This window comes from Haematobia irritans, chromosome 4 (genome assembly GCF_050003625.1).
Source record: "Haematobia irritans isolate KBUSLIRL chromosome 4, ASM5000362v1, whole genome shotgun sequence".
Lineage (NCBI taxonomy): Eukaryota > Metazoa > Arthropoda > Insecta > Diptera > Muscidae > Haematobia > Haematobia irritans.
Window position 1 is genome coordinate 214075189 of NC_134400.1, and position 14437 is coordinate 214089625.

General features: G+C 30.5%; 1 protein-coding gene across 4 annotated transcripts in view; it reads left to right on the top strand.

Annotated features, from left to right (window-relative positions):
* Nucleotides 1–14437, top strand: part of Eip74EF (Ecdysone-induced protein E74) — a 303766-nt gene that overhangs the window by 223558 nt on the left and 65771 nt on the right. For 2 of the 4 annotated variants that reach the window (XM_075304888.1, XM_075304887.1), the window contains exon 1: nucleotides 1046–3891. The exons of the other annotated variants lie outside the window; for them this stretch is intronic. In XM_075304888.1, the coding sequence (XP_075161003.1) occupies nucleotides 2736–3891 (1156 nt within the window). In that variant the 5' untranslated portion in view covers nucleotides 1046–2735. Of the gene's footprint in view, nucleotides 1–1045; nucleotides 3892–14437 lie in introns of those variants that run through there. 4 annotated transcript variants of the gene reach the window in all.

Below are 14437 nucleotides of genomic sequence, written 5' to 3' on the forward strand. Positions count from 1 at the left end.
TTTGGCATTTGGATATATACAATTTTATTAAAAATTCCATCTTTTTATAATTGCAATTTAAGTTACTTTCTCATTGATCAGCATCATAGGAAATTGTTTAACAAATTTGTAATCCTCATGACAATGCAGTTTTTATTACCCAATCTAGGGTAACCCCAATGCAAAGAAATATGCCAAACGACTAACAAACAAATGAAGAACACATCCATTCATTCCATCCATCTATCCAACCAAAACACTACACACATCACCCCTCTACCCCTCCCCAACACGTACATAACATTTTATAAATACAGTAAGGAAAAGAAATACTGTTTGTACCAGAATTACACAGTGGTACAGTGGGTCTGGGTCGTCGTCGATGTCGGTCTCGATGTTATTAAGGCGGCTGTGTGTCATGTTAAGGCAACAAGCATTTGACGCGCTGCTGTTTGCTATGTATTTTCGCATTTTCCGTTTTACTGGGAACAGCAAAACAAACAAAAAAATAGACTCTGACGAAGAAGAGGCGCTTTGTGTTTGCTTTGCTTTGGTTTGTTATTTTGTTTTGCTATTAGCTTAAGACATGAATGCATGAATGTTTGGAAAATGCTTTGTAAGAGATGGTAAGGGGAGAGGGAATCAAATATAATAATCTCACGAAAAAGAGATATTTTAATGTAGAGTGTGTGTGTGTGTGTTTGGATGCCCCATACTCAACATATTGTATATTGGGATTGCATTGCAAGTGAGAGTGGTTTATTCACTATATTTGTATGTGAGGTGTATTTTCTTTTCTACTCTCTCAAGAGAATTTCATTAGAGCTGTATTGTTGTATTGGTAAAGAGCCAAGAAGAGACTCTATGATTGGGGAGAGCTCCCCATTGTGTTTTACCTTTACAATAGAGAATCTGCTCTTTGCGAGAGCCAAACGACAACAACAACAACAGCAACACCAATCGCCATGTATTATCAACAATGTTTTGGAATGGTTGGCGGTTTTTGTCTCTGGTTTATTTTTTTTGCTGTTGTTGGTTTCTTATATTGGTTGCTAAATGTTTTGCTGCCGTTTAACTTTGTGTGTTGTGTTTGCAGCCAAACAGTCGTCATCGCTTCTTGCTTCCCCAAGCATAGTATTAGCAGTGACTTGACGGTGGTGGCCCAATCGAGTGTCTGACTTTTTGCCTTTATAATAAATCCCGAAACAAAAAATTCATCTTACGAAAGGAACTTGGTTAGCGGGCTATGGAAATGTTTTAAATTTTAAAGCATATGCAATTGCAAGTTATGCCTGTTTAGAGTAAGCAAAGGCAGTCATCTAAAGCCCCCCGCTAAACAATCATCATCTAAGTAATCAAACCGGGACCAGTAACAAACCAAAGCAGTTAGTCAGCCTTTTTAGGTTGGTCAGTCTGACAGTCATTTAGACCATTGATTTGTTTTGCTCCAACGTCTCCCATCAGCAACAGCAGCAAATAGCAACGGCAACAGCAACAGCAAAAAACCACCAACCAACCAAAGCAACAACATTTCGCAGCGCATGCTTATAGTATGTGTATACAACGACGACGACAATGGCTACGAGGCAGCAGAAGCAACAGCAACGACGACGACGAAAACTGAAATGAAATGAAAAACAGCAACAACACAAAAAATTATATCGAGTCTCAGCCACTTCAGCCGTAATCAACTTATTTCAGAAACTACAAATTTCAGTTTCGCTGATACCGTAAGAGATAAACGACGTTTGTGTTCGAAACGTTCGAAAGCGAAAACCAACCAAACAACAAACAAACATTTCAAAACAATTTCCAACACATTACTCAATTAGAAAATTTTTGAAAAAAAAAAAAATAAAACAAAAATAAATTTTGAAAAAAAATTTTTTTCAAAATAAATTTAGCAAAATGATGTAAATTTAAAAAATACTTACATTGCATATAAAATACACGGATACGGATACCTTAACCCCCCAGCCGCCCTCTTCATCATAATGTTTAAACAATTTGAATAATTTCCCCAATAATAATTTGCAAAAATACAAAGCCAATGGCTGGCTTTGGACAAGTGTTTTGAGATTTATGAATTTTGTGAGAAACCCCAAAACAAAATGTTTGTGTTGCTCTTGTGCCCCTTGGATTGTCAGTCATGGTCGTTTTTGTTCTAAAGTAAGCAACAGTAAAAAATCTAATAAAAAAGCACAAAGAAATTTTTAAAAAATGCAAATCTTAAAATAATAAAAAACCAAATATTTTCAAAAAATATGAGTATACACAGTGTCATTCCATTTAAAAGTAAAAACTGACAAATTTTATCTAAACACAAAAAAAACTTTATGGATATTCTATAAAAATTTATAAAAATTTGTTCAACCCAATTAACAAACTTGAAAACCACTGACACAAAATAAAAACTTATATCGTCCGTTTTTTCAACCGATGTACAAAATTTAATTACCTCAAACCCTTAGAAAAAATATTACTAAAAAAATAAAATTTAAAAAAATATATTTATCAAAGAGATTTGGTCTCAGGTACTAAGAAAAAAAAATTCTACAAAACAAGACTTTAAAAAATCAAAAAAAAACCCAAACAGTGTTAGGTATTTTGGAAAAATACAGCAACAAAAAAATCCCTCAAAATGTTTAATTTCAAATAAACTAAAAAATTAAAACTTTTTCCCTTGGAAAAAAAACTAGAAAAAAATTCCAAAAAAAATCTTGTGACCTACCATAAACAAAAAAAAAATCAGCATTATGATTATGGTGCAACATCTGGTGGCTGCAAATGCCCATACGTTTGCCAATACCTCAAATGCCACAGCCTCACCTTCACCCTCGCCACCGGCCACTAATGGCCATTTACATGGTAACAGTAGTCCTTTGGCATCACCTTCAACGGCCTCCATAGCCTCGTCGACAGCATCACAACAGACTATGGCCTCATCGCCTCTATCCTCACCGGCAGCCGAGGGAGAGATGGTGGCTGCGGTCTCGAAATTATCCTGTAACATGGATAGTCCCCATAATGCAAGTCATGAATCGCCAAATCATAGGTCTAGCTCTCCCACAAGATGCTTATCGCCGCATTCAGCAAAAGAAAATTGGCCCCCAGAAAATCCTAGATCTTTAACGCCAAGTGCCATAGGCCAGCAGATGGAGGAAAATGCAAATGAAACTCTAGGGGAGCGTGAACGTGTTACTGAGGTCTATAAAACGTCATCACCAAGACCTTATTCACCGCATTCACCCTCTAGGTCACCGGCATTATCGAATCACTCTGGCCCTGGTAATACGGATGACCAAGACCAGCATCAAATCTCAACATGTCGACAAAAATTTGCCGTTCTCTATAATCATTTAAGACATCATCAGCAGCAGCAACAGCAGAGTCCGACGCGTCAGGATAATATGGATATAGAATCGCAGCCCTCCCCAACCACACCGTCACATGGTCCCAAGCCGTCTATGCCACCACAACCCATTAGACGATCGGTTATAACCAGTCGTGAAGAAGAGGATTCATTATCAGAAGAACGGTGCATTTCTGCTACATCACCCCACCAGGATCTCGCGGAACAAAGGCATTATCATTTAATCGCAGAACAACGTCCTCAAAATCACCCTCAACAACAAATCCATCATCATCATCATGAGCCTCACCATCCTCCATCGGATCACTATCACAGTGATGAGGAGGAAGAAGAGGAGGAGGAAGATTTCGATGATGAGGCCCCATTGGATTTATCGTTACCCACAAAACTTGCCAGAAATCGTGCGCGAACTTATTCCGGTTCCGATTCGGATGATTCGGGTTCGGGTGTCCATGATGAGGAACGCGGTAGTATGGCTCGACGTTTAAAACCCGAAGAGCGTAAGGCCGCCTACAAAAAGTCATTAATGAAACGATATTGTAAGTGCAATTTTTTATTATTTTTAGCTACTTCATGAAATTAAACAAAAAATTGTTTCTTTGTCCAAACTTTTATTGCAAATGAATAATTTATTTTTTTACCTGAATAATATTTTTATTCAAAACAAAAAAGAAAAATATCCTAACAACAATTTCATAGAAAAAAATTAGAGATAGGTTAGGGTGCCTTTTTAGATAATTTATGAAATTAAAAAAAATCGTTTCTTGGTCCAAACTTTTATTCAAAATTAATTATTATTTTTATTTTGCCTGAATAATAATTTTATTCAAAAAAAAAAAAAATAGAAAAATGTCCTAACATCAATTTCATAGAATAAAATTTGGAGATAGGTTAGCGAGGGCCATTTGAAAGTATTTTATATTATTATTATTAATTATTTTAACAAGTTCTATGAGTTTCAATTCTACCCTCTTCGCTTATTGCTAAAAATAATATTGCAAGAATTGGAGGAAAAAAGAAAATAAGAATAAATAATTAAACCATCTAATTATTTATTCGATTTGTAAAAGAAAATATTGAGCTATTCAGCTTGGTACCATATTGCGTATGATTATTATTAATAATAAAAACATTTTGAAAATGCTGTTTAAATTCAACAATAAAATTGATAATTAAAAAATGTTAAATTTCATTTAAAAACTACATCCAATACTTTCAATATATAACTAATCTGGTTATGTGTGCAATACTTTTTAATTTTTATCAAGCCTAGTTTTCAGGACATCTATGATAATTTTAACATTAATATAAATTAATATATATTACAAAGCCATAATGAATTATTATTATTTAAGAGTCTCAAAATTGAAACGTGTTACTTAACTGTCAAATTTGAATAAGAATTAAGAGTTTTTAATAAGACTTAATTTGTATGTAAAACCAAATAAAATTCTTTATTAGAAAAGCTCGTCCATTGCGGAAATAAATAAAATTATTGAGAATATGAAGATATGCTATGTAATGATAATAAAAAAATCTACTTTGCAATTTTGTCCAAATTTATAAGAGTCGATTTTCCACTATTTCAAAGTCAATTTTCGAGTATTGATTTTTAAAACGTTTTTATAGAAGTCGATTTTTTTTGAATTTGGAAACGATGTCTGACTTTTTAAATATTTGAAAAAGTAGATTTATCAATGTTTGCTATTATTAAAAAGCAGACTTTTGACATCGCTTTTTGATTTCTTGAAAAAAATAGAAGCAACGATTTTTTTACTTTTTAAAATTTTTTACAATAAATGTTCGTCTTTTGAGATTATTGAAAAGTCGTCTTTTGATGTCGGGACTTTCAACTTTTTCATAAAATGTCTTCATTAGTAGGTAAAACTGATTTTTCGATTTTGTTTTTTTTTAATTAGATTTTTGCAATTACTGAAAAGTAGACTTTGGCTTTTTGATTTTTTTTCCAAATTCCAAAACCAGAAACATTTTTTGTATAATTTAGACTTTTGCGATTATTGAAAAATCGAATTTTGTCGCAACTTTAATGAATTTCCTTGTATTTTCTTGACTCAATCACATTCATTCATTTTTTGTCCACAAATAGATAATGTAGAAAACATTTTAATATTATAATTTTTCTTGTTTAAGTAGAACAAATAACTAAAACATCTTATATTCCGACAAGAAACAAATTAAATGAGCATTTTTAAATTTGTACCATGGGGCGTATGATTAGTTTTATTAAATAATACATTTACAAATTGTTTAGTAACATTAGAAACAAAATTGAGAATGAATATTTTCTGAAATTATTTTAATAAATACATCCAATTCTTTTCATACTCGGTCAATCTGGTTATGTGTGCAACTTTTAATGGCATTTAAAATTAGGTTTTATTCTAATATTTTTTCAAATCTTTGGAGGATTATTATTACATTAATCTTAGGTTAGGACAGGTTTAAAGGCAGCCCGTCGAAGATTACTAAATTAAGCTAATATGTTTTTCTTTACCAATTTACCCTACTTTAAAGATGATCGTCTTTAATCGATACCATTTTCAAAGACGAGTAAAAGGAAACATGCTTCTTATTAAAATATATTTATAATACAGTTTATCTTTAATTAAAGGTTATATTATTTTTCATTTCTTTTTATTAATTGTCATCATAGTCCTTAAGCCTGTTGCGGCTAATTCGATTATGGAGATTAACATAATTGACATTGAGATAGTTCAATAGTTAAATCTATAATCTGTAACAGCAATCTTATACAAATCTGGAATATAATATTAATAAAATTTCTTTATCTTTCTATTTAATAGAACTCATGGGGGTGTATAAGTAATATAGTAATACTAACATTGTAATATTAACATTTTCAAAAAATTTTAGTTTCCTATTAAGAGAAATTGACATGTGATTAACTTAAATATCCTATATTGAGTATGTAGAGACAGGTCTGTTATTTTAATATAGGTTTGGTTATGTATTCTGACAGTATAGATCATGTATCATGTAAAATTGCAGTGCTGTTGTTTAACTACAGTACACATACATTACTCTCAATTGCACTTAGATTTCTCTCAATTTCTCTTTGGAGAATGAAAATTCTGTTACAAATCAATAAATTTGCATTTAAAAGGAGCCAAAAGTGCAGAATTTTTATATTTTTAGAAATTTTGAAAAAATTAAAGTCGAATCAAAAATTATTGAATTTTTATATTTTTAGAAATTTTGAAAAAATTAAAGCCATATCAAAAATTATTCTTTTAGAGATTAAAAGAACACTATATACGCTGTGCGTAAAACTGGAGGTTGGCGGTTTTTATTGACAGTTTATCGAATGAATTTATATGGCAGAAGTAGGCTTGAAGTTTTCTTTAACTTTGTATACAGGAGGCATATTTATAATTGGTCAGTTGATTAATTCATTTTATAATTTTTTTTCTGATTTAAATTAATGGTAAGTATGGCCTTGTTATTCAAAAAAAAAATCTCCAGAAAATCCCGAAACACTTTTCCCTCTCATTTACCCTCTCCATATTGCCAAGTCCATTGCTTATCACTAGGAAAAGTACAATAAACCAATATGATAAATAGTCTATAAATTAAAGTCATGATTTTATTTGAATATTTGTTACTAGGCAAATTTTTACGTTTTTTTTTAATGAGAACTATTAAAAAAAGTATTATAATTCTATATATCTATTAAATATTATACACTCGGAAAAGTATTGTTTGTACTAAACCTAAAAACCCCACTTTTTTGAGACATTTATGTAGTAAACAAAAATTATGCTAAAAATTATATTATTTTTGAATGCAATCGAAAGAATGATCACATGATAAATAATGCTATCTATTGGGAAAAGGTGAAGGATGTGTGTGGCATACACACATAACTTTGATTAGTACTAATGTAAAGTTTTGCTTCTTATATAAAGGTGGGTATTAAGTTCGAGTTTAGCCGCTAAAATCGCCATTTTTCACGATTACATTTCTTTAATAATCTATTTTAAGGAATACAAACATTGTGAAAATATGCTTTGGGCTATTTCCCATCAAGTTATAATGAAACACGCAACAAATATGTATAATTTTATGCCTTTTTTTACTGATTTAGTTTTCACTTTAGCGGCTAAACTCGAACTTAGTACTCACCTTAACTGAGAAATACTCCAGGTACCACGTGAAGTGAATAAAATGCATGTAGTACTCTTTATCTAGTACTTACAATTTTATATGTTCCATTCTTCGGAGCAGATATTATTGCGGATAAGTACTCGTTGGTATTTGATAAACATATGTTCTCTTCACTTCACTGTTTGCGCTGTGAGAGAAAGAGAGTGTATGTTCTGTATTCGAAATCAAATGTTATGATAGTAATCCCAAAATGTAATAAGATTATTACCAACTAAATGAATTGATAATAAAAAGTTTCTGTATTCTATTATTTTCGGTAATAGTCAACTTTCAATTACAATAACAATAGATTATGTGTGCAAAGGATTTTATATTTTTCTTTAAATTATTTCATAGGAACAATTTTAAAAAGAAATTTTATTTATTCAAAAGTGCTTTAAAATGCATTGTTCTTGAAATATATGTTTTTTTATTAGAAGCATTTAATTTGTATATTTTACATAGAACAAAGTAAGAATATTTCAATGAAATTCAATTGTATTAATATTTATAGAAAAGCCACTTTGAATAAAATAATATAATTCCCATTAAGCCAATTTAGATACATTGAAATAAAATGTAATACAAGCCATATAATTTATGTATGCTTATTACAATTCGCCCTTCCGGAATATTAATTGTAATTATCATGCATACAATATGTATTTATTTGACACTTAAAAATCTATTTAAAACCTAAAGTAATTGAAGAAAAAAAAAAATAATGAAGTTAAAAAGAATAATTTTTTTAATTTAATTCAATTTTCTTACGATGTCGTCAAATTTTGCATACTACAATTAGCTTTTTCTGTATAAAGGAGACTAATAAAATCTATCTATCCGTATATTGATTCTGTACATCTTTTGAATATTATACACTCAAAAAGGTATTGGTTTATTAGAAAAATGTTAAATAAATAACATTTCTTCCATATGGTTCTCCTGTGCGTATGATTATTATGATTTATTTCCATAGTTATTGAATTAAATAATATTTCAAAGATACCAATTGCTATTAATATTATTATAATTCAATAAATACTAGCTGATATACATTGTTAACATTTTATATAAATAACTCATGTGTGCATTGTTTTCACTACACTGTGTAAAAAAAGAAGAAAACAATTTATATATTTTTTTTTATAAATTAAAACGATTTATTTTACTCTCTAATTATATTGAAGTAATAAAAAAATAGCCAAGATAGATAAACTAAATAGTTCTGAAATGGTTTTACATTTTCCTGATTTATATTTTCTAATTTTATTTGAATATTGTTGATAAGTTTTAATTTCTGTCCACATATTAACCTCAAAATGCAAATTTTTATTAACAATTCTATCTAAATGTTGTAAGGAATTCGTTTTACATTTTTTACATTATTAGTAAAATTTTAAGTTTTAGAAAAAAAAAATATCTACACAGAAAAAAAATCACCAAAATATTTCCAATTAAAAATTTAATTGATTCAACAATTTTTTTAATTAAAATGAAAATCAATCACAAAACTTTATAATATCTATTATTTGTAATTGGATCAATGAATTTTTTATTTGACTTTATAATATCTATTAATTTTGTAATTGGATCAATGAATTTTTTATTTGACTTTAGTGATTGCTACACAGAAACAAATTTTGTTTGCCTTCAATCACGAAATTAATTGAACCAATTAATTTTTAATTGAAATGTCTTCAAGCACAGAAATGATAGTATCAATCACCAAAGTCAATTAAAAAATTAATTGTCCCAATTAAAAAATTAATTGATGCAATTAATTTTTGTAATTGATTTTTGTTTCAATTAAAAAATTTAATAGAATATTTTTTTAAAATTCAATTTAAATTTTAATTAGATATTTTTTTCTGTGTACTATCATTTCTGCGATTGAAGCCTTTTCAATAAAAAATTAATTGAATTAATTAATTTCGTGATTGAATCCAAAAATTATTTTTATTTTTTTTCTATATATGTATATATGGAATTTTTAAAGAAATATTTGTCCCGAGCTCTTTCACATATAATAATCTGAATGCACACATATAACACTTAAATATTATTTAAGAAAAATATATATGGATACAGTAGTTAAATAACAGCTCTGTTAATTTTACATGAGACATGATCTATACCCCTCTTGATTATACTGCTAGCATACATAACCAAACCTATGTTAAAATAACAGAGTTGTATACACAAACTCAATATAGGATATTTAAGGTATCCACTCCACGCAATTTGTATCTCTTAACGAAATTTTTTTTTTCGAAAATCAATATTAAAACCATATTACTTATACGCCCCATGAGTTCTATTAAAAGGAAAGATAAGGAAATTTTATAAAATTTTTATTTAAATTGTTTTTAAGATGGTTTTAATTGCTAGCTTTCACTATTGAACTCTCTCAATATCAATTCTGTTATGTTATAATCATATGTCATAATCGCAATTAATAAACAGAAATGAAAAATGATTTAACCTATATTTAATTGACGTTAATGACTGATACTATGATTTCCGTGATTCAAGAAATTTGAATTAAAAATCAATTGGATCAATTAATTTTGTGATTGACGACAAACAATGGGTGTAGTTGAATCAATTACATTTTTAACGGAATATTTTTGGAAAAGCAATTAAACTTTTAATTGGAAAAATTATGGTGATATTTATGGTCCGTAAACAGTTATTATTTAGTTATAGTAGCAATTAATAAAAGAAACGAGCCACAATTTTCAGAATTACAATTTTTTCCCCGTATTGGTAATTTGGTTTTTCTGGAAATTTGACGATTGAACTCTTGCACCTATAGTAGTCTTTTACTGGAGTCATTCAGAATGCTAACAATTTTATAAACAATTGTATAAACGTTATAATCAATTAAATTCTGAATTTCAAAATTTCATTTCATATTTACAAAAATTATAATAATTTAAAAAAATCGTTCGTTTAAAATTTCGTTCCAGAGGAAAGTGTTTTTCCCTTGGGTGATTAACTAAGCCGCATTTTTTGTTCTATAGAATGATACCTATTTTTAGTTTAAAAATCCATTTATTCCCTAGAATTAGATTAAAGAACTTTATTAGGTTACAAACATAATCGTAATACAAAATGAGGCCATAACTTAAAGGGAAATCAATGTTCCTAGAAGCGAAATCAATTGTTACAAGAGTACATCACTCTTGTTCTGATTCTCTTCATGGTAGTCCATAATATCATTAGCATTTAAGTGAAACTATAATTCACGTGTAATGGGTGAAAAAGGGAGGGGGAGGTGTGCGCAATGTTTGATTGAACCAAAGTTCACCTACTAACATCTCCTTACAGTTTAACAGCAATTGCAACTGCCATAGAAAAAAAACAACAACAAAACCTTCAACATGCCCTCTTACAATGACCGACATGAACTATAAAGCAACCCAACTAACGTGCATAAAGTGCAAAAACTATTTCTCTTCTTGTTGTGTTTTTGTTGTTTTTGTTTTTCTCATAAAAATCTGGGTCAATGCGGAAGGAAGGCTTGCTTGACATGTGCCATATTATATGGTATGCGTGGGGCAGGTAGGTGGAAAGAGGTTCGTAAGGCATAATGCATATGAGTTCATGCATATAGAAATCCATATCTGTGTTAGTTTACTTCGTGTGCGTGTGTGTGTGCATTGGTATATTCTAGGCCTCGTATAGATTTGTATGTTTTCTGTATATTTAACAGTGGCAAATAGAAGACATTGCTATAGCTCGCAACATCATGTGATGCCATAATTTAGGCCAACAGTACAAACAAACGACCCGACTCTCCCAGTCAGCCAGCCTAACCTAAACTAACAGTATAAAATCCACCATCACAAGTCACAGTCTCGGTGGCCTGTGTTATTAAACATCATGCACTTTTAATCAACTTTAGCTTTTTTATAATTTCCGGTTTTCATATGTATGGTTATTTTGCGAAATCTATGCACATTCCCATAAGCATGCACACTCATGCACATATAGTAATTCGTCACACTTAAAAGAAACCTCTGCCATTCACTCCCGGTTACTGGTCGTAGTTAGGCAAAACATGGCAATAATCCATTTCCTTTGAAAGGAAATTCTTAAGAAATTTAACAACTATAAATTACCATAATTTCATATACATTTGTGTGTGTGTGGACGATTGACGTTCTGTTAAACGATTCACTTACTGCTATGGAATAGTTTATTATAAACAAATTATTAAATGCAATTGGATTATTTGTAAACATATGATGAATGTAAAATAACTCACTGAGTAATAAAAGCAGAAATGGTTGTACATTGATGGATATTCTCAGAGAATTTAAAGAGTGATTATTATGTGGAGACAATGGTATACTTGAGTGGGGAGAGGATTCTCCCTATTGAAAGGTTTTATGTTCAGAGAAGATCGCCAAACACTTTCAGAGAATGTAAATATTGACCATGTGGTGAAAATCTCTTACAGAGCTGTTTGAAAACAAGATGGGTAGGTTTGTTATTGGAAATTCTGCGATTCACTTGAAGTTTTGAGAGAAAAATAACGGGACTTATCTTTTAGGTAATAAAGAAGTAAGCGTGATGTCAACTCCTTTTTTCATTAAACTTAAAGTATATGCTTTGCGCTGAAAATAGTATTCTTAATTTGTGGATAATTGTGCGGGGAGGGGCACTTCTCCTCGTTCGACACTCATTGTAAAAAAAACATCACCTCTTTTTAAGGGAAGATAAAATTGGCGATACGAAAACAAACTGAGTACTTCTTCTTCTAATACTTGCACCCAGAGAAGTAATATGATCACCTCTACCCTGTTTCAAGAGCAAAATGTTATTTTTGTAACATGGTTGCCATGTTATTTTCTCGCAAATTATGTATCTGATTTCGGCAACCATGTACGTGTTTGCCTAGAAAACAACATTTTTGTTACAAAAATGTTTCATTGTCACCGTCCAAAAATAACTTGAAACATGTTTGGGGTGATCATATTCCTTCTTTGCGTGTGGGTGAGTAGGGAGACCCTTTATACAATGGTGGTCAAGCGGTTAAATCAGGATATTTAATTTTTGATATTTTGTAATGCCTCAAACCTCAAACATATTTCAAGAACAAAATGTTATTTTTGTATGGGACATTTTTGCCGCAAAAATATTGTTTTCTCGGCAAACATAAAATGCTTGCCGAAATCAGATACATAATATCCGAGAAAATAACATGGTCGCGACAAACATATTAACCATCCAAGATTTTGCTCTTGAAACATGCATATTCCTCCTCCGGGTGCGGGAAGGGGATATATGTAATTATTTCTTTATATGTGCAAGAAGCAGAGAATCTAACTCACTTTTGTGATTCTAAATAACTGAACCATTTCACTTTCAAATATCGGAGACTATATTTGATGTTCCTGAGGTAACAAAAAACAATAACAACATGGTTTTTGATACACAAACTCGAGGAGTACTATTTCATCAAGCAGACTTCATATTTACGTTTTTTCAATAATACTCGTATTGTAAAAAATTGTGATATATAAATTCATTTAATTTTATTTAACTCTTTAAACTAAAACACCACTCAGACTAGCTAGATTCTAATCCTTTTACCGTTCCCCATATCCTCTACCTATCACACAACAATTTTAAATTGTATTTTTGTATAGTAAAATAGGTCAAATATATTTCTTCGTTTAACCTAATTTTTCTAGCATTTTCTAATGTTTGTTGCTGTAATCATAGTTGCACCCAGCAAGCTCAGGGAATTGTCCATGGTTATTAATTAACATGCGACAAATTACGAATGTCTACATGCACTTGTTTAACATATATGCGTGCGTGTGTGTATGTATATCTGTTTGGGTTTCCATGCTCAACATACACATATCACTCAGTGCATTAACTCTCATTAATATAATTTGTTTGTCGCTAGTCGCTCTTCATCTAAGCTATGTATAGGCGGGTGTGTGTGTCTGTATGTATACGTGTTTATAGTGAAATGTTGAGTTTTTGACTGCGTAACAGTTTCCTAACCCACCTCAACAATTTTATTGATTTTGCGCTGTGTTGTTGTGTTAGCCCCTCCGGCATTTGGTATTTTGCCATAAAATAATAATAACACAAGGCACAAGCAGAAGAAGAAGCAGCAGCAGCATTGCTGCTTAGCTGCTATATTTCCAGCTAAAAACCATGGAACATATCCCAAACCTCCTCTTGCAATTCAAATAGACCTCAAAATAAACACTTCAGATGGAGCTATGGCAATGGGCCACATAAAATGTAGGCCTAAAAATGTCCACTTGTAAAAGGGCGCCAATATTGAATTTCTTTAAAGCATAAGGAATAAACGCAAATGTCTCTCAAATATTGTACAAATGCCAATATTAAGCAGCACTTTGATACAGAGAATATTACATTTTAAAGCAGTCAGAAAATTGGGAATTATAACAACCAATGTAAAAAATTTCTGTGTATAAATATGCAAGTGGATTATTTGATACAAAATAAATTATAAAAAATCTGAAATGGTTGAAAATCGAATGATATTCTCAGAGAATCTAAAGAGCCATTATTATGTGGAGAGAATTGAATATATGGTTGGGGAAGGGACTTTCCCTATTGAAAGGTTTTATGCCCAGAGAAGATCTTGGCTAGAAGAGTGGAGCATAAAAAGAGAGAGTACAAAAATTAACAATGTGGCAGGGCTGCCAATTTTGCCGATTTATCGGCATTTGACGATTTTTTGCTCAAACAATAGCTAATGCCGATTTTCCGATTTTTGCCCCAAAAATGACGATATTTGATCCGTTCAAGAATTTTTACTCAAAGTCGAAATGGCAAATTTTTGCTAGAGATTTCTTAAATATTATATACTTCATTTCACACCAAAAGTATTAATATTGAACTAAA